This window comes from Neophocaena asiaeorientalis, unplaced genomic scaffold (assembly GCF_003031525.2).
Source record: "Neophocaena asiaeorientalis asiaeorientalis breed wild unplaced genomic scaffold, Neophocaena_asiaeorientalis_V1.1 scaffold503, whole genome shotgun sequence".
Taxonomy (NCBI): Eukaryota; Metazoa; Chordata; class Mammalia; order Artiodactyla; family Phocoenidae; genus Neophocaena; species Neophocaena asiaeorientalis.
In genome coordinates this window covers 1,025,418-1,050,636 of record NW_020173710.1, presented here as the reverse complement: position 1 = coordinate 1,050,636, position 25,219 = coordinate 1,025,418, and the positions used below count along the sequence as shown (strand labels likewise).

The 25,219-nt window shown below is 36.7% G+C and overlaps 1 protein-coding gene across 4 annotated transcripts in view; it reads left to right on the top strand.

Annotated features, from left to right (window-relative positions):
- KLHL13 (kelch like family member 13) overlaps window positions 1-25,219 on the top strand; it is a 168,452-nt gene that overhangs the window by 49,265 nt on the left and 93,968 nt on the right. For 2 of the 4 annotated variants that reach the window (XM_024750599.1, XM_024750603.1), the window contains exon 2: window positions 12,163-12,236. In XM_024750599.1, coding sequence (XP_024606367.1) covers window positions 12,187-12,236 — 50 coding nt within the window. In that variant the 5' untranslated portion in view covers window positions 12,163-12,186. Of the gene's footprint in view, window positions 1-5,959; window positions 6,042-12,162; window positions 12,237-25,219 lie in introns of those variants that run through there. The other 2 variants (XM_024750600.1, XM_024750604.1) reach the window with 2 other exon arrangements.

Genomic DNA, 25,219 nt, shown 5'->3' with positions numbered 1-25,219 from the left:
TATGTATTATATAAATTATAATATAAATTATATAATATATATAAATGAGTAGACTTTTCAAAATCTGTTTGAATTTTTCAAATTTTCCACATAAAAATTTTGTCCAAAAGATAAGCACCTTCTATTCATTATTGCCCTAAGTTATTTGGGGGAATGACTGATACTTTTTAAAGAAATGTTATACTGATTTTATCCCTGGGAAAGAAATCCTTTCATTTCTTTTGCTATTATTTAGATTTTGCTTAGTGTTTAGAGCGTGGACTTCAGATTTCAGCTATAGATTGATTTGAAAACTAGACTCCTTCAGCTTAAAGGCCTCTGGTGCAGAGACAATAAAATGATTCATTCTTTATTTTTATAATACTAGAAAAATATAATGTAATAAAACACTGCATTGCATCTAGATTTTTTGTTTTTGTTTTTGCGGTACACGGGCCCCTCACTGCCGCGGCCTCTCCCGTTGCGGAGCACAGGCTCCAGACACGCAGGCCCAGCGGCCATGGCCCACGGGCCCAGCCGCTCCGCGGCACGCGGGATCCCCCCGGACCGGGGCACGAACGCACGTCCCCCGCATCGGCAGGCGGACTCCCAGCCACTGCGCCACCAGGGAAGCCCTGCATCTAGATTTTTTGAGAGTCTCTTGGAGCTTGGTTATTCCATTATATTGGAGATAAAAGTGTTTTTGTTTTAAGATAGCTTATGAATCTCATTTTGCTCGGATAAACAGCTTTCTGGTAAAGTGATTACTGTAATATAAAAGCACTTAAGAATGTTACCCTTTGGAACATGGAGGACAAATTGAATTTTGGCCTGCTAGCATGGGGATGGGAAATAAACAACCTTCACCTGCTTGCTTAAACTAACCCCAAACTGGAAGCTTTAATAGATGAACCCACTTAATTGTCTTCCCCAGTAAAATGCACAGTAAGTTTTTGTTTCTCTTCCCTGATTTTCTGTATAGATTTCCCGTGTCCCCTGCATCGGCAAGCAGACTCTCAACCAGTGCGCCACCAGGGAAGCCCTCTCTTTTTTTAATTGAGGTATAATTGACGTATAACATTGTGTTAATTTCAGTTATGCAACATAATGAATCAATATTTGTATATATTGTAAAATGATCACCTCAGTAAGTCTAGTTAACATCTGTCACTGTACATAGATACAACTTTTTTTCTTGTGATGGGAACTTTTAAGATTTACTCTCTTAACAACTTCCAAATGCAATACAGTATTAATAACTACAGTCAACTTGCTGTACATTACTTTGTCATTTTCTTTTTTTAAAGTATAATATTTTATTATACCTAGGGTTTTTAAAATTTTCATTGAAATATAGTTGATTTACAATATTGTGTTAGTTTCAGGTGTACAGCAAAATGATTCAGTTATATATATGTATATATGTATGCTTTTTTATATTATTTTCTGTTATAGGTTATTACAAGATACTGAGTAGAGTTCCCCGTGCTATACAGTAGGTCCTTGTTGGTTATCTATTTTATATACAGTAATGTATATATTTTAACCCCAAACTCCTAATCTATCCCTCCTCCCACTTTTCCCCTTTGGTAACCATAAGTTTGTTTTCTGTGTCTGTGAGTCTATTTCTGTTTTGTAAATAAGTTCACTTGTATCATTTTTTTTAGATTCCACATATAACGATATCATATGATGTTTGTCTTTCTCTGTCTGACTTAGTTCACTTAATATGATAATCTCTAGGTCCATCCATGTTGCTGCAAATGGCATTACTTCATTCCCTTTTAATGGCTGAGTAATATTCCATTGGGTATATGTACCACATTTTCTTTATCCATTCATTTATTGATGGACATTTAGGTTGCTTCCATGTCTTGGCTGTTGTAAATAGTGCTGTAATGAATATTAGGGTGCATGTATCTTTTCAAATTATAGTTTGAAACTAGAACTACCATATGATCCAGCAGTTCCACTCCTGGGTATATAGCTGAAAAAAAAAGAAAACACTAATTTGAAAAGATACATGCACCCCAGTGTTCATAACAGCATTATTTATAATAGCCAAGATATGGAAGCAACCTAAGTGTCCACCAACAGATGAATGGATAAAGAAGATGTGATACACACACACATGCACGCACGTGTGCGCACACACACACACACACACACACACACACACACATAATGGGATACTACTTAGCCATAAAAACAGAATGAAAATTTTGCCATTTGCAACAACATGGATGGACTTGGAGGGTATTATGCTTAGTGAAATAAGTCAGACAGAAAGACAATTACTGTATGATATCACTTATATGTAGCATCTAAAAAATAAAACAAGCTAGTGAATGTAACAAAAAATAAACATACTCACAGATATAAAGAACAAACTAGTGGTTATCAGTGGGGAGAGGGAAGGGGGTAGGAGAAAGATAGGAGTAGAGGATTAAGAGATTCAAACTACTATGTATAAAATAAAGATGATTCAAGGATATATTGCACAGCACAGGGAGTATAGCCAATATTTTACAATAACTATAAATGGAATATAGCCTTTAAAAATTGTGAATCACTTTGTTGTATACCTGAAACTTATATAATATCAACTGCACATCAATACAATTTTTTTTAAATGTGGAGACAAACAGTAATGTGTCTTTAACATGCTGTAGATTTTCTCTTGGTTTCTGACACACTCAAGCACACACACAAATTGAGGTTGAACATCTTTTCTTATGCTTCTTCTCTTTGTTTTTACTCTTCTTCTGTGAAAGCCCTGTTCAAATACTTGCCCACTGTGTTGCTCATCTTTATTAATGATTTTGGGGGGAATACTTTATGTACGATGAGCCTTAAACTTTTGCCTGTTGTATGTCTCTCCACTTCCGCTCCGCGGCCTGTGGGATCTTCCCGGACCGGGGCACGAACCCGTGTCCCCTGCATCGGCAGGCGGACTCTCAACCACTGCGCCACCAGGGAAGCCTGCCCCTTGTCTTTTAAGTTTGTTATGGTGTGTTGCACCACATAAAATTGTAACCTTCTTTTTAACTAACAAACTTACAGACCACTTTTATTTTCTTTATGGCTTCTGTGTTTTGTGTTGGCCCTTGGAAAGATTTTATTTATGTCATATTAAAAAGATATTCTCTCCCATTCAGTAGGTTACCTTTCTGTTTTCTTGATCGTTTCCTTTGCTGTGCAAAAGCTTTTAAGTTTGATTAGGTCCCATTTGTTTATTTTTGCTTTTGTTTCCCCTATCCACGGAGACAGATCCAAAAACATATCTCTAAGACCAAGGTCAAAGAGTCTACTGCCTTTGCTTTTTTCTAGGAGTTTTATGGTTTAATATCCAAAATGTATAAAGAACTTATACAGCTCAATTTAAAAAAATAAATAACTTGATTAAAAAATGGGCAGGGGATTTGAATAGGCATTTTTCCAAAGGAGACATACAGACTGCCAACAGGCACATGAAAAGATGCTCAACATCACTAATCATCAGGGAAATGCAACTCAAAACCACAGTGAGATAGCACATTCCACCTGTTAGGATGGCTATCGTCAAAACAACAAGAAATAATAAGTGTTGGCAAGGATGTGGAGAAAAGGGAACCCTTGTATACTTTGGTGGGAATTAAATTGGTGCAGCCACAGTGGAAAACACTATGGAGGTTCTTCAAAAAATTGAAAGTAGAACTACCATATGATCCAGTCCATTCCTGGGCATTTATCCGAAGAAAATTAAAATACTAATTTGAAAAGATACATTCACAATAGCCAAGATATGGAAGCAACCTGAGTGTCCATCAACAGATGAATGGATAAAGATGTATATACAATGGAATATTACTCAGCCATAAAAAAGAATGAAATAATGCCATTTGCAGCCACATGGATGGACCTAGATTATCATACTAAATGAAGTAAATTAGAGAAAGACAAATGCTAACTTTCCAGAGTAAGACTGGGAAGGGGAATGATGAGAAATTAACTCTTCCTTAACCAGGTAAATGGCGGGGGGTGGGGTGGACTTAACCTCAGACAGAGGTTGATTGAGTGAGAGAGATTAAGTATATAATTTAGGTTAAGAATTTTGGTGGGTGGCAGAGGGAGACATACTATAATGTCACTCCTATAGATAAGAGTTGTAAACATGAAGTTGCAAGAAATGAAGCCAGCTAAGTTTGGCTATTGACACTTAACAAATGTTAGTTAGATGAAGTTTGGCCCTTATTATATGAGGACAGTAACTCTTAGAAAATCAGATAGAATTGCATTAATACAAGGGTAATAACTTCAATGTTGGTAAAAGACGAACGATACCATTGTAAGGCAATTATTCCCCAATAAAGATGTTTAAAAAAAAAAAAAAAAGGCGAATGACAGCATTAGCCAACAGTATATCCCAAAGGCATTCCTAAAGCCTGTTATGAGTGTCAACATGAAAAGGGACTTCCAGTGGATCATATCAAAGAAGGAAGGAGTAGTATTATCGCAAAAATCAGTGGAACTGCATGGTGTGGGTGTATGGTGTATACCTGTATCAATAAATAGCAAGATGGTAGTGACCACATGGGGCAGGTTGCCCCCATGTCTGTAGAAAGAAAAGTGAAATTATGGAGAAGAGTGGGTCAGTCACCTTGGCATACAGCCTGGGGCAGGAAGAAACTTATGGAACATAGGGATCCAGTCTATTTGGTCAGAGGAAGCCAGGCAGGCTGATCTCTTACATAAAAGGTGTGTTCTGAAATCAGCTGTCACTGCAACCGTTTATACGGTGCAACTGTTATCCTTCATAGCATTGCACATTTTGTTAGGGTGCATATGTGGGAACATTCTACATAGTCCTAGCTTGTTTTAGATTTTCTCTAGGGAAAATCACCACCCAGCTCAAATCTGATGCTCGATTGTTTTAGGGTAGGACCTCTCAGTACCACAGGTGGGAGGGGAGCATGGTGTCTGTCATGTGTGAAAACTGAATGATTCGATAGTCTATGACATTTAAAAGATTAACTTTTATATAGCGAACTATGCCTGTTTCTTAAATTCCACGTTTTGCAATTTCAAAATGATTTTGATTTTTTCGTGATGCAGCTACATATAACTTGATTTAGCGAAAGGCGATTATGTACAATTTTTCTACATTTTGCAGTTTTTCGATTTTGTAGTGTTTAGCACTTTTCACTGATATTTTCTGTCAGCTTTTATTTTCTGTATTTATCAGAATTTTAGTTGAAGACAAATGATTATAGAAACACTTAAAATTTCTTTTATATAACTTCGACTTAGTTCATAAGCAGGGCTTTCCTTACATGGTGTGAAATTGGTTAGGTATATCTCGAATCTCATTATTTTTTATTTTTTTATTTTTGAATCTCATTATTTTTAAGGCTGTTGGTTCTTAGGGTAGGAAAGTGAGACTGTGGGTTTTAATTAAATGCTAAGTCATAAACTAGAATCTCTATTTGAAATATTATCTAACTATATGACAGGTGATTGAGAATTACTAGGTTTGTGAATTACTTAAAAATTCTTAAGAGTAAAATTGGTTGAACTTAGGCAAGATATCTCAGCCATCAGAAACAGTCTTGTCAGTTTTATTTCTTGTGATCTAAGTAGAATATTTTAAAGGCAAAGTGACAATTAGGTCTTTGTCAGGTGTGTGCTCTGAGTAACGACTAGTTTCCCTTTTATTCATCAGAGTATTTATGGCCATGGAGAACTGTGTCTTTTTAATTACATGGTGTGTCTGGGTATATATTTGTCCTTTCTTTTTTTTTTCTTAAATGCTGGCGTTTGTCTTATCTGCTTTATCTACACAGTCCCTACTTTAGGGCAGAGATAATATATTGTACATTTTTACTTTTTTTTATTAAAATATTTCAAGCATAGGGAAAAGTACAGAGACCAATATAACAAACACTCATATAACCCCCATTTAGCTATGTAATACCTTAACATTTTGCCATTTTTGTTTCAGATCCTTAGCAAAATGCTAGATACAGGCGCAGCTCCTTGACGTATCTCTCCCCAGTTGCATTCCTCTCCCTTCCTCTCTGGAGGTAACGACTATGCCAAATTTTCTCATCGTTCCTATGAATATTTTTATGCTTTTCCTACATATGTACGTATGTGTCTGTATATCAATCTGGTATTATCCTATGTGCTTTTGAAATTTATTCCATAGTATCGTACTACTTTTAGTTTACATTTTTTTTACTGAAGTATAGTTAACTCACATTGTTATGTTAGTTTCAAGTGTACAGCAAAGTGATTCAGTTATACATATACACACATGCACACACACATATGTATATATTATTTTTCAGATTCTTTCCCCTTATAGCTTATTACAAAATATTGACTATAGTTTCTGGTGCGATACAGTAGGACCTTGTTGGTTATCTATTTTACATATGGTAGTGTGTATCTGCTAACCCCAAACTCCTAATTTATCCCTCCCTCCCCTTTCCCCTTTGGTAACCATAAATTTGTTTTCTATGTCTGTGGGTCTATTTTTGTTTTGTATATAAGTTCATTTGTATCATTTTTTTTTTTAGATTCCACACATAAGTGATATCATGATATTTGTCTTTGTCTGGCTTACTTCACTTAGTATGATAATCTCTAGGTCCATCCATATTGCTGCAAATGACATTATTTCATTCTTTTTTATGGCTGAGTAGTATTCCACTGTGTATGTGTGTGTGTGTGTGTATACACACACAGACACAAACACAGACACACACAAACAGACATCATGTCTTTATCTGTTCATCTGTTGATGGACATTTAGGTTGCTTCCACATATGTCTTGGCTATTGTAAATAGTGCTGCTTTGAACATTGGGGTGCATGTATCTTTTTGTATTATGGTTTTCTCTAGATATATGCCCAGGAGTGGGATTGCAGGATCATATGTTAGCTCTACTTTTAGTTTTCTAAGGAACCTCCATACTGCTCTCCATAGTGGCTGCACCAACTTAATGTTCCCACCAACAGTGTAGAAGGGTTCCCTTTTCTCCACACCATCTCCAGCATTTATTATTTGTAGACTTTTGATGATGGCCATTCTGACTGGTGTGAGGTGATACCTCACTGTAGTTTCGATTTGCATTTCTCTAATAATTAGTGATGTTGAGCATCTTTTCATGTGCCTTTTGGCCATCTGTATATCTTCTTTGGAGAAATGTCTATTTAGATCTTCTTCCCATTTTTTGATTGAGTTGTTTGTGGTTTTTTGATAGTGAACTGTATGAGATGTTTGTATATTTTGGAGATTAATCCCTCGTTGTTTGCATCATTTGCAAATATTTTCTCACATTCTATAGGTTTTCTTTTTGTTTTGTTTATGGTTTCCTTTGCTGTGCAAAAGCTTTTGAGTTTAATTAGGTCCCATTTGTTTATTTTTGATTTTATTTGCATTAGTCTAGGAGACAGATCCAAAAAGATCTTGCTATGATTTATGTCAAAGAATGTCCTGCCTCTGTTTTCCTCTAGGAGTTTTTTAGCATAATGCTTTTCATATTTACCTGCTCTAGTATCTCCCGTTATGAAAAAAAAGTAAAACAAAACATTATCTACTTCTATCCTTACCAGGGCACGAACCCGTGTCCCCTGCATCGGCAGGTGGACTCTCAACCACTGTGCCACCAGGGAAACCCTCTACCACGTATTTATATCTCTTCCTAAGTGAGTGTTATGTGTGCCTGTTTCCTCTCTTTGTTCTCTCTTGAACCCACAATAATGAAACTTTTTACCACCATTCCATGTAAACAGTTCTTATCAAGGTGACCAGTGACCTCTGGGTTACCACACCGAGTTGTTATTTCTCCATTCTTCACTTAACCTCTCAACAGCATCTGACGCACTTGGTTATCCCTTTCTTCATGTAACACTTTAGTTTACCTTTCAGATGACTACATCTCCCTGGTTTTCCTCCTACCTCATGGCTACTCCTTCTTACTCTTTTTGCCACATTCTTATTAGTTTTTATTTTGAAATAAATTGAACGGAAAAGTATAGACTGAAAATGGAACATCTCTCCCTGCCCGCCTCAAAACCCATATTCCCTCTCACTAATCAAAAATATAAACAGGCTTCATTTGTGTGTGTATGTGTGTATAAATTTCATAGGTGGAAACAGTGCCTCATTTTAAATTACAATTATTTGTTTATTAATGATTTTTATTTTCTGTACACTTTCTGTTTATATTATTTGCTCACTTTTACTATAGTGTTTTATTGGTTTTATTAAGTGTTCGTGTTTATAAATTAATATCATTAACTCTGTTGTCTGTCATGTGTATTGTGAAAATTTTTTTGAATTTTATTTTTTTATACAGCAGGTTCTTATTAGTTATCCATTTGACAGACATCAGTGTACACATGTCAATCCCAATCTCCCAATTCATCCCACCCCCGCCCCCACTGCTTTCTCCCCTTGGTGTCCATACGTTTATTCTCTATATCTGTGTCTCTATTTCTGCCCTGCAAACCAGTTCATCTGTACCATTTTTCTTGGTTCCACATACATGTGTTAATATACGATATTTGTTTTTCTCTTTCTGACTTACTTCACTCTGTATGACAGTCTCTAGATCCGTCCACGTCTCTACAAATGACGCAATTTCATTCCTTTTTATGGCTGAGTAATATTCCATTGTATATATGTACCACGTCGTCTTTATCCATTCGTCTGTTGATGGGCATTTAGGTTGCTTCCATGACCTGGCTATTGTAAATAGTGCTGCAGTGAACATTGGGGTGCATGTGTGCATCGGCAGGTGGACTCTCAACCACTGCGCCACCAGGGAAGCCCCATTTTGAGTTTATTTTTGTGTATGGTGTTAGGGAGTGCTCTAATTTCATTCTTTTACATGGAGCTGTCCAGTTTTCCCAGCACCACTTATTGTGAATTATTTTTTCTGCTTTACCAAATGCCATTTGACTTTGTGGTATTTTTGAAGTACAGAGTTCTATTTTTTTGCTACAGTCAGATTTAACAGTTTTTTCCTTTATGGTTCCTGGGTTCTGAGTGCTGCATACCTTCTCCACTGAATCATTATAAATAATTTCACTAGGGTTTTCTTTAGTACTGCTTCAAAGCTTCCATTTTTACCTTTAAATCTTTGGTCCTTCTGGAATTTATTTAGTGTATGAAGTGAAGCAGTGTACAACCTATTTATTTTTCTAAGTGACTACCTGATTGTCCCCCGATCATTTAATCATCTCTATTTCTCTTACTCATTTGAGGACCACCTTCACTGTAGAGTAATTCCCTGATGTATTTAAGTTCCTCACAAGTCATTAAAAGAATTTATTTATTTCTGTTTTATTTTTCAAACCACTGCAGTGTGATTCTCCCCACTCATCGAACTACTCTTGAAAAAAGGTCATCGTGGACTTTATAGCTGTCAAATCATTTAGCTGTATCTTACTTTGGGCAGAACGTGAAACAGTTGAATACCCTCTAACCACTGTTCTTCTGAACTATCCTTCTTCTTTTCACACTTCTTTTAGTTTCCCTCCTACCTATTGTCTCTTTTCTTTGCTAGCTTGTCTTCCTCTGTTTATTGCACAAAAGTGTTCGTTGAGTTTGCACTTTCTCCTGGCATGAGTAATATTTCCCAGTCTCATCACTTAACTGGCTAAATATTCCTGTGTTTTCCTTTCTACTTCCAACCTAAATCTAGACCTATATTTCCAATTTTCTGTTAGATACTATATGTTGTTCCCTGGGTTACTTCTATATGTCTATACAAACCATTGTTGTTTTTGTTTTCAGTGTTTTTCCTTCTTTCTATACCCTACCTCACTTGATATCATCACCATTTCCCCTTGTTACTTACATAGATTTTGTCTTTGCTATGTCCCCTTATCCCTTTAAAATCTGTCAGTGATCTGTCATAAGTCCTAGTTCTTCCTGCCTGCCCTCATAGTCCTTGTCTGTGCTCTCATTTCATGCCTTGATTTTGGAAGTAGTTTCTTATCGGTCTCCATACTTCTGGTCTCTCTCTCTGGTCCACCACCACATTGCAGGCAGTGTTAATTTTCTACTACATATGTTTGATCATACAAACTCCATGGTTAAAAATGGTTGGTTTCATTTATATCTTGCATAAGTTGATCACATACACTTACTTCCTCTCTCTTCCTAACTCCATTAAAATGAGAGTAAAGAAATGGAAGAATTCAAAAGGACAAAGAGAACAGGAATGGAAACACTGACAGATGTAAGGTTGGAACTATTTTTTTACTTAGAGCAAAGGAAGTTACAACTCCAATATCTTCCCCTACGTGAACTTTCGAGAGAAAGCAACTCATTCTTCCCATAGAATTCCTAATATTTCAAGACTTGGAGGCACCTGGTCTGTAGAAGGCAGGAATGAGCCATGAGATTGAAAGCATGGGCTGTTCTTTGAAAGTCTAAAATAAGTCACTGAAGTCTCCTGTACCATCACCCCATCTCTGCTCCTCTGGAGACCAGAGGTTTATTATGTGGAGAATTTGACAGGAGAGCCCCAGACTCAGAGATCCAGGTGCAGCAAGTGGATTGCTTAAAACGATGGGATTAAGTGAAAGTTTGCATACCTAATTTTGGGACCTGTATGTTCTACCCTAGATGTAGTTGGTAAAAAGTTTCATGAATTAATTATTTTCACATTCCCAGATTCCTGATAGTAATCTAGATATAGCTGGTTTTCTCTTGGCACGTCTTCTAAAAAATCATGTAGCCTAAACAAAATTAAAATTTCTCAACCTCTCAGCATTCTCTCACTGGTTAAACACTTTTAGAAAAGGTAAGTCAAAAGTCAGTTGATTTTGAGATGCTTAAAAAATTTATTTTGTTTAGGCTACTCAGTTTCTTTACTTGTAATAACAGAGACTATAAGCAGAGAAATGCGATTGTGCAAATAATTATGAATGCTATGTTGTCATTTGATTTGTTTCTTTTTTAGAGTTTTGAAGACCCAAGAAACAGAGTACAGTTGACCCTGAAACAGCCCAGGAGTTAGGGGCGCCAACCCCTAAACAGTTGAAAATCCTCGTACTGCTGTCTCTGCTGTTAAAAAAAAAAAAGAATTGATAAATGGTGCACCCAAGGGCAGAAAGTTGAAACAGATTGGATAGAATCAGGACTGAAACCCTAGTTCTTTTGATTCCACATATTATGATCTCTAATTGAACACAAGCTTTTCCCCACACTTAGTTCATTTAAAGATTTGTAAAATGGAAATGCAGGTACTATATTTATTGAGAAAAATATGTAAGTGGACCTGCACAGTTCAAACCTGTTTTGTTCATGGTCAACTGTACTTTTCCCCCTTCTACTTCTTTTCCTTTTGCCCCTAAGTTAAGGGGCAGGTGAAGGCAGGGAACAATGAAGAAAATCTTTTTTCCTCTAGCTTAATTATTTTAGGTTTTCAAGTAGTTTTATAACAAACAATTATATGAACAAACTAAACTGGATACTATACCTTTTTATCTTCCCAATGCAATAAATTGATTTTATTAACAAGAAACATTTATGTAAATTATACATTTTTGCTTCCCAATATATTTGAAATGAATAGAATACATTAAATATACTCCCTATTGCCAATGCAAAGCATCCACATTACTAAAAACAAATATATACTATAGTTTACTACCACCTCGCCTGCTCCTTTCCCGTAAAAACAATGTTCCTACCTCTATTACCTATTTTATATCTTTAAGGTTTAAAAATCTTTAAACAATCTTTCTATCCTTAATTTTGACCAACCACTTTGAAAATCGTGGGCCCTGCATATGGGCCCCACAGGCCTCAAGTCCTGCTGGTAACTCTTCGCTTCTTAACTTCTCTGTCTCACCCAACTTCACACATACACCCCAGGTCTTCTGACTCTCATTTAATCCATCTTCCTGTATACACGGTGGTTTTTCCATAGATCATTGTTGGCTAATGATTTCACATGAAATTAGTCAGTACTCTTTAATGATTTCAGTGTTGAATTTCGTAGGTATTTGGGCTATTGCAGATTCAGTTTCTTAATTTTCATAAGCTGTAATATGGATATTAGGTACATGGACATACATTTTCCCTATCGCAAAATATGTAAAATATTACAAAGGTAGCATAATGTGAAAATTCTAGTGTTGATTTTCATAGTAAATATTGACTTCTTTTCCTCCTGAACAGGTCATTCTCCAACTTTTAGAGGTGATGGATCATCTGCATAGAGGGGAATCAGTTGCTGCAATACTCCGTAACCGGTATATTTATGGAAGCAATTTACCTTATAAGTTATATAATGTCTCTTCTGCTTATTTATTTACCTAACATAGTTGGTGTTCAATAAATATTTGTTGAATACCTGGCATAAAATAAAAGTATTTGCTATATGAGTGAATAAAAGAATGCCTGGGTGACAAAGAAATGGAATGAAGAACATGTTAATAACTGTGTGTTCTGAGCTAATAAAAAACATAGAAAATATAATCAGAAATCAAAATTGGTGTACATTGTGAACACCTGGAATTCAGTCAGTGGAGCTATTGATTTGAATTTTTAGTTTTAAAGCATACCAATGAATAAATACTGGTATCTGTTGCTTACGAATAGATGTCTTAACAAAGTATTTTTTAAAATAGCATTGCCCTGTGATTGTGTGTACCTTTCTGTTATTTAAAATTCCAGTTAAAACTTTTTTAGGGAGTTCTGAGAAGTTGAGAGCTTCCTCTGTCAATTTAGGATTTTAAATTCGTGGTTTAAAGAAACATAGCCTTTACTTTGCAGCAGTGAAAGAGTATCCCTTATTCCCAATAGTTTAATTGTATGGTTTGGGTGAAATATTTGAAATAATATGCTGGAGTTGTCTGTATCATGGTTCTGACAGTTACTAGTGTAGTCTTGGTTAAGTGTTTTAATTGCCCTGGGCCTTAACTTTCTCGTCTGTGAATTGGGGATAATAATAATACCTATATCTCAAGATTGTTTTGAGGATTAAAAAAGTGTCTATTGGGTGTGTGTTTGTGTGGAGAGAGAGAGCTTGGCAAGTAATTCACGGTATATCCGTGCTTGTGTTGAAATATAAATGTGGGATTTTAACTATTTTGAAAATACAATATTTGTGTTACTAAATTCTAAAGTACTTTAAAAATAGGTGTGTCTTAAAAGAATATGAAAAGGGGGGAAAGGCTGAAGTATAAGGGGACACATATAACGTTATTGTTATTTGAAAGATACCATGGTAGGAATTGTACATAATATTCCCATCAAGGAAATATTGAATGAAAGGTACTTGCTTGTTGGAATGTGGGCAAGGGGCTGTAAGGTAGACTTGTTCAGAGATACCGAGAGCCAGGAAATCACAGCAGGAATCACGTGTTGCCATGTTGGGTGAAAAGATAGAAGAGTAGATTGCTGGGCCAGTTGGACCGGGGACATTGTGCCGAATACCTAATGGTAAACTGAGTCTGTAGAGTTCAAGCACTGCTGAAGCAGGGATTCTGTATCACACATTTGGAAGAGGAACTAGTCGGATGGCAGGATTTCCTAAGCTCAAGTTGATAACTGTGGTGGTTATAGCATAATTGAATTTGTTTCCATTATTATTATTGAGATACAATTGCATATAGTAAAATACACAAACATTTAAATATACATCTTGATTTTTATACATGCAGTCATCCAGGTAACCACAACCCAGGTCAAGATAGAAAACAATGCCATCCCTCCAGAGAATTCCCTCGTTTCCCTTTCCAGTTCATGTCCCCTCCCTTCCTACTGACTTACATATTTGGGGTTAGTGTTGCTTGTTCTTGAACTTCATGTAAATGGAGTCAAACACTGTGTGTTCTTTTGTGTATGGCTTCTGTTGTTCAAAATAATGTTTTTGAAATCCACCATCCTTGCAGGTATCTGTAGTTTCTTCTTTTTTTATTGCTCTGTAGTGTTCCATTGTTTAAATATACCACAGTTTGTTTATCCATTTCTTGTTGAGAGTCACTTAAGTTATACCCATTATTTGGCTATTATGAATTAAGCTGTTGTTGACATTTTTTAACAAATCTTTTTGTGGCCATATACACTCATTTCCTTTGGATATATACCTAGAAGTAGAATTGGTGGGTCATAGGAGATGTATACATATATTTATTTAATTTATTTAACATTCGTAGAAACTGCCAAGCACTTTTTACCATTTTCTTTTCTGACCAGTAGTAAGTGAGAATCCTCACAAGCTCTTGGTATTTAATTTTAGCTATTCTCTTGGGTATATAGTTGTTTCCCACTATGGTTTTCACTTTGCCTTTTCCTCACTTGTTTATTAACTATTTGTGTTTTAGAAGTATCTGTTCAAATCTTTTGCCCATTTAAAAAATTGGGGTTGCCTCCGCGGGCGGAGACTGCGGGAGGCAGAGGGGGGAGTTTCGGGACCGCGGAGTAGTGCACATAAAAAAAAAAAAAAAAAAAAAAAAAAAAAAAAAAAAAATTGGGGTTTTTTTCTCTTTGAGTTTTAAGAGTTTTTAAATTTTTTCTTGATATTTAGATGTATGTCTTATGAATATTTTCTTCCAATCTGTAGCTGGCCATCCCATTTTCTTGTTTGTATCTTTTGGTGAGCAGTTTTATTTTTGTTTCATTTTGATGAAGTTCAATTTATCACTTTTTTTCTTTTATGCTCAGTAATTTTTGCATCTTTCTAAGAAATCTTTACCCTCCCAAATTTCAGGCTTTCTTCCTGATGTTTTATGGTTTTAGCCCTCACATCATAAGTGCATTCTTGACCAGAAACTTAAATAAATGAACTTATGAACTGTTTGTATACACAAATTATGGATCAGTTTCATATTCTAAATAAAATACAAACCAAACACATTTAGGCATGTATGAAAAGTATTAACCCTTTGTGACTAGGAAAGTTTTACCCCAGAGTGTGGATTCCTTAATACCATGAAAGCTACTCATATGATGCATCCTGTCAATAGATCTCATAAGAAATAAAAGGTACAGTAAATGCTGAAGGTGTTTGAAAAAAATTCATTGCCCATAAGAATAAAGAATTAGTGATAGAAAGTTGCACTCTTAACAAGAAAAATAATTATCTCTCTGAAACCAAGAAACAAGCATCGCACTTAATGATAAATGTAAGAGTTGTTCCTTAAGCAGCAACAAAACAAAGATGCCCTCTAATCACCACATTAAAATATGTATCTATAAACTATGGCCAATGTCAATAAAGAGGCATACTTAACAGGAAGGAGGAGACAAAAAAATAATGAAGTTTTAGAAGATAGACTCATGTGCCTGCAAAAGCTAAGACATAAAAACAAGTTCTTAATTGACAGTTTTAATATAAGTTCTAAATATAGTTGGATATAAGATAAAAATAAAAACCAGTACCTTTTATCTATATTACAAATAGTCATTTAAAATATATAATGGAAAACATTCCATTTACAAAAGCCATAAAATGTAAATATTTAGTAATAACCCCAACAAAAATTTCTAGGACCTATATGAAGAAAATTTAAAAATTCAACTGAGAGATAGGAAAGAAGATATTTTTTAAAAATGGAGAGACATGCGATGGTCCTCGATTAAAAGGCTAAATTTTGGGGCTTCCCTGGTGGCACAGTGGTTGAGAGTCCGCCTGCCGATGCAAGGGACGAAGGTTCGTGTCCCGATCTGGGGAGATCCCACATGCCGCGGTGCGGCTGGGCCCGTGAGCCATGGCCGCTGAGCCTGCGCGTCCGGAGCCTGTGCTCCGCAACGGGAGAGGCCACAACAGTGAGAGGCCCGCGTACCGCAAAAAAGAAAAAAGGCCAAATTTTGGAAAGAGCTCTTCCCAAATTGTTATATAGATTTAACACGAATTTAATGGGAAATTGAAAATTTTGTCAAGGTGATTATTCAACAAGATAATGAATATATGAAAGAAATGTATCCCCATTGCTTAATACAATGTCTGACATGTAGTAATTGCTGGTCAAAAAAATCTAATTTTTCTATTTATAATTCAACAAACATTTATTGTGTAATTGCTAAGTGCTAAACATTTTCAGGTGCTAAAATATGATGATGAATATTAAAAGTGATGAATCTTTGTTCTATTGCAGAAAGTTAACGTCGAAAATTAGTAAACAAGGTAGGAAGATAAAGAATTAAGGGTGGAGGGTAGCAGTGCAGAATAGCATCAACCTGTTATTAGTCTTAGATGCTTTTAGTCTTGCAATCTACCATTCAGCATATGTTTTACCCTATTAGGACTTTTATTCCAGTGATTCATTTAGTACAGGGAGAGGTCAGCCATATGTGTCTTGCTTTGTTGCAAACAGCAAGTGTGAGCATCGTCCTCATGTACACATTACAGTAATGTCAGGGAGACATTTGGTTAAGAGTCACCCAGTTGGTGTTATGGTGGTGGTGTGTACTGATGGGGTTCCTAGCTGTAATAAGGATTTCTGCAGTGACGTGTGAAGCTCTAACAGTGTTCCAGTTTTCTAAAAGTACTCTTTGATAAATAAAACACAGTATATAATATTGTCTGATGTTTGCAGTAAGGAAAAAGAGTGCCAAACACTGTATAATTGGATTTTCATCCCTTTAACAAATATTATGCACCACTTACTGTGCACGGTGTTAGGGATATGGCAGTGAATGATAATACATGGTCCCCTGCCAGTTTGGTGGCTATTGTAGTAGTCAAAATAAGAAATGAGGAGAGTCTGAACAGAGGTGATGGCAGTGGAAATGAGGAAGAGGGGAGGGGAGGGAGTTGTGAAATACTTAGGGGTAACTTTAACAATACTTGGCGTTCAACTAGATTCTTCACACTCCAGTCAACGTGATCTTTTAAAATGGATTATCTGATAATGTGGTCCAGATTGCCCTTTCCTGTCCCTGACTATTGAAATCCTACCTGTTCTCCAAGACCCAGATCAAATTCAGTGCCCTATGTATCAACCTTCCCTGATCAATCCAAGCAGATGATCAGGAGGGTCTCTTTTGCCTCTGAACTGGTTTTCTTCCCTGTAGTGAATTTTATCACATTTGGCTCTGCATTGAAGTTAATTTGAGCATCTTTCCTTACAGCATCATTAAGAGAGCTCTTTCAGAGCGTGACTACCTGTATCTAATGTATATTTATATCACATTGCATATAATGCAGGATTTTGTACATAATAGGCATTCATTAAATATTTATAGAAGTTATAACATTTATCAATAATTATTTGTTGCCGATGATTTCATTTGGTTAAATTGTTCAGGTTAGTTTTGTTTCCCACAGTCAACTCTTACTAATAGTTAAGCAATTGAATATTAAACAACAATCTTTAAGTTGTAAAATAGACTAATGAAATTTACTACAGATTCTAAGAATAAGCTCTGACTTTTTTTACTGGCTTACTATATAATCATTTCTTAATAGTATATGATGCCAAGGGAACACAGGGCTTTCAATCTGGTCATCTGATATTTTAAAATATTGAGCCTTTACTGTTTGTCAAGAGCTGACCTCATCTGTAACATTTAAGGATTGGAAGATCCCGACCTTCCTCTTAGTTTTAAAAGTCTGGAATTATGTCTTTAAACCTAAGCACACAGTAGGTGATAAATAAACACATCTTTGATTAACCTTGAGGATGGTCGGTCATTGAAGATGTCCTTTTTATTACTGTTTTCACAATTTGACTTTATAAACTTCCATGAAGGTATGGTTATTTATGCTCTTTCAAGATTAAAAATTTATGAAGATCTAGTTTTACCTTTGCTAAATTGAGTCAGTGATTATAATAAGGTTAAATCTTAGGCTAGAAGATGCCCATAAGCATTGTAATATGAGGGTAATGCACGAATTTCTGAGGCCAGTTAAATTTTATACAGTGGACTTTTATTTTGGCCCAGAAATTCTGTAGGTTTTGGTTACCCACTATAATTGTCGTAATACATTGCTGTAGGTGCACGTTTATCAGCATATTTGTTCCTCTTACCGAATAGTTGCATATCTTTATACAAAGGACGTGAACTTGTTAGTAATGTTGCCTGTTTGATCTTTCTAGAGAATTTTCCAGGCCAGAAGTGTTCCTGCTTCTGGGGAGAGGAATTACTACCCTGATTCCCCTTTCTGTGTCTTAAATGTTCCTGTTCATAATTCTGTACATGTTCTACACATTCTTTCTGGGACATCTCATCTACAGCCATTAGTTGAATCCCAAACTATATGTGAAGACCTTAACATTTCTATGTATTTAACATTTAAATCTTTTTCATGAGTCCCCAACTAAAAAGTGCTGTATTCCTCTCTCTACCAGTTTGTTTATTTGTTTTGACTTTACAAGTAATACATATTTATTATAGAACACTTAAAAATAACAAATTATATACAGATATGCAGGGAAAATAATCACCGAAAGTAACTCTGTTAACCCCTTAATGCATTTTCACTCTAGTCTTTTGGTGCATTTTGAAATGTAACTGTAGTTGTAATTATTGAACATGATATGATTCTAGTGTTGTACTTAAGAGCAGAGGCTTTGAAGTCTTCCAAATACAGGTTCAGATCAAGCTTTGCTTCTTGCTAGCTGTGTGAACTTTGGAAAGTTTCTTAACCTCTCTGAGTCTGTTTCCTCATCTATAAAATAAAAGAGTATCATTGTTTGGGATTGTTCTGAGAATAAAATAAAATTTTATAAGGTAGTCACATTCCTGGTACATGATAAATTCTCAATAAATGGAAGCACTTACTGTTTTATTATACTGTATATCATGTCTGTATCATGCTGTTTTTCTTAGTTGTATCATGAACATTTTCACATGTTAATAAAAACTTGTAGTAGATATAATAGCTGCAAAGTATCAACTCTTTCATGGTATAAATGATTTCTTAAATATTTAGGTTGGATCCACTTTTGGGGTGTTATTTGTTTTAGTGTCTTCCATATCTATCATATTTTCTCTCCTCACTTTAATATTTGTTATCTTTTTTCCTTTTACTTAATGAATTTATTTTATACTGTATCAGACTCTCTCTTTACTCCCTCTGATATACATTTTGGTTGTGACTCTGGTTTAGTTTCCTGGTAGTTGGCAAATACAATTTATTGCTTTCCTCATCTGATCATGTTATCTTGTTTGGTTTCCTCTTCCTGCTTTACTGAGGCCATGTTTTCTCGTTCTCCTGAATGTGCCAAAGGCTTTCAACATTGTTTTCTGACTCCTATATGAAAGCATTTGCAGAGTTCTGCTCTTTCTCTGAGTCTTTATAATGACAAGTCTCCTTGTCCTTGTTTTTCAATACATTTTCATTGCTCCCATGCTAGTTGTTTTTCTGTTTGTTTATTCTCAAAGGGAGAAAGATTCCTTGAATGGCCTTTGTACTGGCTGTTCCCTTTGTCTGAAACGTTCTTCCCCATGGTCTTTGTGTGGCTGGTTCTTCTTTTCAGATCTCCACTTAAATGTCCACTTAAAGGTTTTCTTTGACCACCCACTCTAAAGTGGTCACTTGTTTAGTGTCACACACCCCCCCCAGTTTCATTCTCTGCATGACTCGTCACTACCACTATTAGATATTTTCCTTCTTTGTTTATTATCTATCCCTTTTTGCTAAAATAGAAGCTTTAGGAGGTCAGGGATCTTGTCTGTCTTGATTATCTTTTTCCCCAGCCAAGATTCCTGACCTTGTTTATTTTATTTTATTTTTTAAATTTTTATTTTATATTGGAGTGGAGCTGGTTAACAATGTTGTGTTAGTTTCAGGTGTACAGCAAAGTGATTCAGTTGTACATATACATGTATCTTTTCTTTTTCAAATTCTTTTCCCATTTAGATTATTACAGAATATTGAGCACTGTTTCCTGTGCTATGTAGTAGGTCTTTGTTGGTTATCTGTTTTAAATATAGCAGTGTGTACTTTAATTTTAGCACCTACCACCATGTCTTGTACATATTAGTTGCTCAGTAGGTATTTGCCTACTGAATGAATTGACCATTGCCCCTGTATGTGCTCTTGGGTACTTGGGTAATCCAACCCCTTCCTCAGAGTTTTACCCATGAGCCAATACTGACAGAAATAAATGATTGAAATAAATAGACGAGGGAGAAGAGACAATTCTTCCTTGCAGAACAATTCTGAATTTTATATATGTACGAATGTGTGTGTTTGTATGTATATATTTCCCCCATTCAACAGATGGAACTTCATCTATCTCCCGCCTTGAGTGTGGACTTAATGGTTTGCTTTCCAAAGGAAAGAGTATGGAAAGGAAAAAATAGTACCATTATAGTGAAGAAATGTGGAAAATACTACCTGTGGTAGACCTAACAGTGGCCCTCCAAAGATGTCTACATATTAGTCTGCAGAACCTGTGACTGATACTGTATGTGGCAAAAGCAGACTTTGCAGATGTGATTAAGTTAAGGACCTTGAGGTGGGGAAATTAGCCTGGATTATCCAGGAGAGCCCAGTGTAATCACAAGGGTCCTCATAAAAGGGATGCAGGTGGATTCAGAGTCAGAAAAGGGAGATGTGATGATGGAAGGACAGTTTGGAGCCATGCTGTTTGAAGATGGAGGAAGGTGTCATAAGCCGTAGAATGCAGGTGGCCTCTAGAAGCTGGAAAAGACAAAGAAACAAATTCTCCCCTCAAGCCCTGCCAATACCTTGATTCTAGACTTCTGACCTCCAAAACATTAAGATAGTCTATTTGTGTTGTTTAAAGCTGTTAAGATTGTAGTTGTCACAGCAGTAATAAATGAATATACCATATATCCGGAGTCTGGCACACAGGTTTCCCAGTATATAGCAATATTTGTAATTTCTGACTTGATATGAACACAAGAGAGGTATCAGGGGTGGACAGTGGAAGGGAACAGCACCTTTGCCAGGTCTGTTCCCATACCTGTGCTGTATTTTCTCACTTTTTGTGTCTGTTAGATATTTAGCGGTAAGTTGGGGGTGGCGGGATCAGAGGCTATTAGCTATTTGTTATTTAAATTTAGACACTCATGTATTCATCTTAAAGTTTTCCTTACCCAATTGTGTAATTTATGCTCACTGTGAAGTATTTGGAAAAATATGGAAAAGTATAATTCTACTGCACTGAAAGCACTGTTAATATTTTAAAACTCATAAGTACAAGTGTTTATTCAACATTGAATAAATCAACTCTTATTTCAATAATACCATTGCCTGGTATTGTAAACACGATGGGTCCAAACCTGTCTCATCTCTGTCCCCAGAACCTGCCTCCTCATCTGTGGTCTTGGCCTTGCTTAGTGACACTGCCATTCACTCAGAAAGTTGGCCATCATCCAGGACTCTTCTTTCTTTCTCATTCCCCATATTCAGTCAGTCACCAAGTCCCATTTCTCTTTCCTAATTATTTCTCCAATCCACTGCCTCTGCTGCTTTATTCTTATTACCTCCTTCTTATTTCAGACCCACATAGTTTGTCACCTATCGCGCAGGCTCAGCGGCCATGCCTCACGAGCCCAGCCACTCCGCGGCATGTGGGATCTTCCCGGACCGGGTCATGAACCCATGTCCCCTGCATCGGCAGGCGGACTCTCAACCACTGCGCCACCAGGGAAGCCCCTAGATCTTTATAATATCCTTCTAAACTGATTTTTAGCCTCCAGTCTTAAACCTCTTTTACCTCCCACCGCCTTCTCCCTCTCCAGTCCATCCCTCCCGTTACAGCCATAATGATCTTTCTGGAATGTAAAGATGTATGTTCATATCGCTTCCTTGTTTAGATTTCTTCACTGGCTCCTCTCTGCCTGCCTAGCCTCATCTCCTGCCTAGAGCACGTGTTGCCCTCCCTCAAAATTGGGAGGTGATATGTTTCCTCCTGTTTCCATCCCTCTTGCTGGTACGCCTTCTCCCTGGTTGTTGGCCTAACCAACTCCTGTTTATCCTTCAAGACCCAACAAAGGTATTATTAACTCCTCTGTGATACTTTCACTGACATGTACCCCATTCCTCTTCCAAACAGAATTATGTATTCTTTTCTTATGGCTCCCATAGTATCAACCCTTATTTCAATGGTGGTGGTAGTGGTGATCAAAGTCCCAATAGTAGTGCTAGTTGTGTTTGAATAGTCATTATAATAGCTGACACATATAGCATTTACTTTGTGCCCGGTTCGAACTCATATACACACACACACATATATATATAATTCTATATTCCTTATTCCAAATTTATCTTATTCTCATAATAACCCCATGAAGAAGGTGCTATCATTATTCTCATTCTACAAGTGAGTATATCGAGGCACAGAAAAGTTTAAGTAAGTTGTCCAGGGTCACAGAGCTAATAAGCATGGATGCAGGGCTCACACCCAGGGAGTTCAGCTCAGTCTGTGCATTTAACCATATACCTGTCTGTCTCCTTCCCTGGGTTGTGAACTCTCTTAGGACTTTTTACCTACCACCCATGATGTTGACCCTAAGGCCAAGGCATTTCTGCTGTATTCTGGAAGTGCATACCATTAATAGGTTAAGTGCTATCAATGAATTGGGAACCTGGAAACTGATAAAAGTAAGTTTTTCTTTAAAAAGTTTTCTCTTCTCTCCTTTTCCAATCCTTCAGTTTTTCCCCCTTTTCATCTTCCCAACAAATGCAGTTGCGTGGAAAGTGTTGAAAGATTATGTAACATTTCCAAAGGCTCCTGAACCACAGTTGGGTCATGGGTTACATGGGACTAGGAACGTGGACCCATGAAATAATTCACAGCCTTAGCGATGTGGGTGCTTTTTAAAAATATACAGTCAGACAACAAAGTTTTCCTTTTGGTTATCAGTGTTGTGTGATATTTTGACTTCCTGTCTCCCAATACTTTTCTTTCTGCCATTGCTTCATTTTAGATTAAAATGAATAGAGAAAGAGTAAAACCTTTTCTTTTTCCTGGAAGGAAGCTCTACTCTTCCTTTGGATTGTAGTTTCTGTGCCTGGCTTTGGGTTTTAGCTATGGCAATCCCAAGCTTTGTGACCCTCAGGCAGCCCTATTATGGGTCTCCTCTGAGAGCCCAAGGCCCTAATCTGCCATTGAGGGAAAGGGAACGTGTCCTCCTCCCTTACTTCGTACCCTTACCGGGTAGATAATGCAATAAATTCTTCCAAAGGTGGAGACGTTTTCCTTTACCAGCACAGCATGGCATAGCTGACATAGATACGAGCTCCAGATAGCTAGAAAGAAATCCTCTGGTGATTTTAGCAATCTGCTTTTCGGGAAACAAAATAACAGAGGCAGCAGAGTGAATTTGAATTAAACTTGTTTTTGACAGGAGCTGTGCCTAGATATAGACAGTGTCCTTTATTTTTCCTGGCACATTATTGAAAATAGTATTATGTAACTTCGCCTGAGCTTGTCTGAGATCAGCCATTGTCCAGAGCTGGCTAGAACATACTTTTCTCTCTAGGTTCCCTGAGGCAGTGCTAAAACCAATAAGGCCTCTAGGGAGAGAATAGCTATTTGATCTCCAGACCCTACAGTCTGCCCCTTCACGTTACATTTATCCGTTGACCATGTGGCATGAAGGGGAAAGTACATAAATACTAGCTTTTGATCCCATACTCCTACCCATTCCCTTTAAGGGTAGTTCATTACCTGATAGACCCTTCTGTTGAAAAGGCAGAGTGCAGCCCTGAGTTTGAAAAACTCTGTTTTCTGGTCCTGGCTCTGCCAACATAACAGTGGCAATTTATTTAATATGCTATCGATTTCTTTCTTTTTCTTTCTCCTTTTTTTCCAAACAGAAATATTTTCTTTCTCCTGTCTTGAAAATTAATGAGATGATATGCTTGAATTACTTTGTTCTCCCTGGAAGGTAGACCCTCCAGCAGGTCAAGTTGATTTTTGAAAGGAGTTGAAAACAGAGTTAAGGCTATTTGTTTTTCTAAGAATAGTTGTGGCTCCACAAAAAAGAGACTGCATTTCTTTAGAGATAGAAAAAGATTGTAGAGATGTTGTACAACCCTCTTAAATATAAAACGAAAGGGAATCTGATATGCAAAGGTGAGAGAACTTTTCCAAGTTCGCATAGCAAGGGAAAGACCCAAGACACGAGTACCCAGGTTTTCTGACATAAAGTGTCATTTTTACCTCAGAAACCTACATTTTGCACATTTAAAGCAAAAAAAGTAGTTGCTATAATTAAACGTTTTCTGTCAGATTTTCGGTATTGTATGGTGCATAAATTTTGTATTTACAGTTAAATTGGTATATAGTCTATCATTATTCACATGTGTAAAACACTTTTGGCTAAATAGTTCAAGTAGTTTCTTTTCTGTGGGATGGATAAGTATTGATAAGGGAATTAATGCTTACATTAATTACAATAAGGGAATAAGTCTTAATCTAATAATCAGTGGCAAGTAGGGAGGTAGATAAAAATAGATCGAAACGTAACCCAGTCAGTGTCCTAAACGTTACTATGAGCGCTATTCTAGCGTAGTATTTGGCCATAAACATATTTAATGACACGTCTGCGTCCAGACACGGCTCTTGCTGTTAACAACGTTGTTAATTCAATTTCAACTCATTCTCCTGCCTCAGTCATTTTGTTCCCCCTAAAACAGATTGCTAAAATCATCCACTTCTTTCCAGCTGTCTATAGCCCCATGTATTAGTTTCCTCTTGCTGCTGTAACAAATAACCAGAATCTCAGTGCTTAAAACAACACAGATTTATTATCTTGCAGTTCTGGAGGTCATGGGGCTAAATTCAAGGTATAGGCAGGACTGCGTTCCTTTTGGAGTACGCAGGGAGAATCTGCTTCCTTACCTTTCTCGGCTTTCAGAGGCTGCCTGCACTCCTTTGCTCTCTTCATCCATCTTTAAACCCAGCAACAGTGGGTTGAGTTCATTTCACATCTCATCACTTGGACCTCTTCTGCTTCCTTCTTCCAATTTTTAAGAATGCTTATGATTATATTGAACCAACTTGAATAATCCAGTATAATCCCCCCATTTCATAGCCCTCAGTTTAATCACATCTGCAAAGTCTTTTTTGCCATGTCAAGAAACATATTCACAGGTCTTGGGGATTAGGCAGTGTACTGGGGATTAGGCCATCGCCTTGATCACCACACTCAGTATCCACGTCTACACTACCATGCTGTGTGTTTGCCTTCTGAGAGTGTTAAGATAATGGCTCTTTTTCAGTTTTAAGAATTATTTTATAAAACATTTATCACAAATTCTTATTCCAGTGCCCCTCATGTGCTTTCCTTCCCTTTTCTTAAAAAA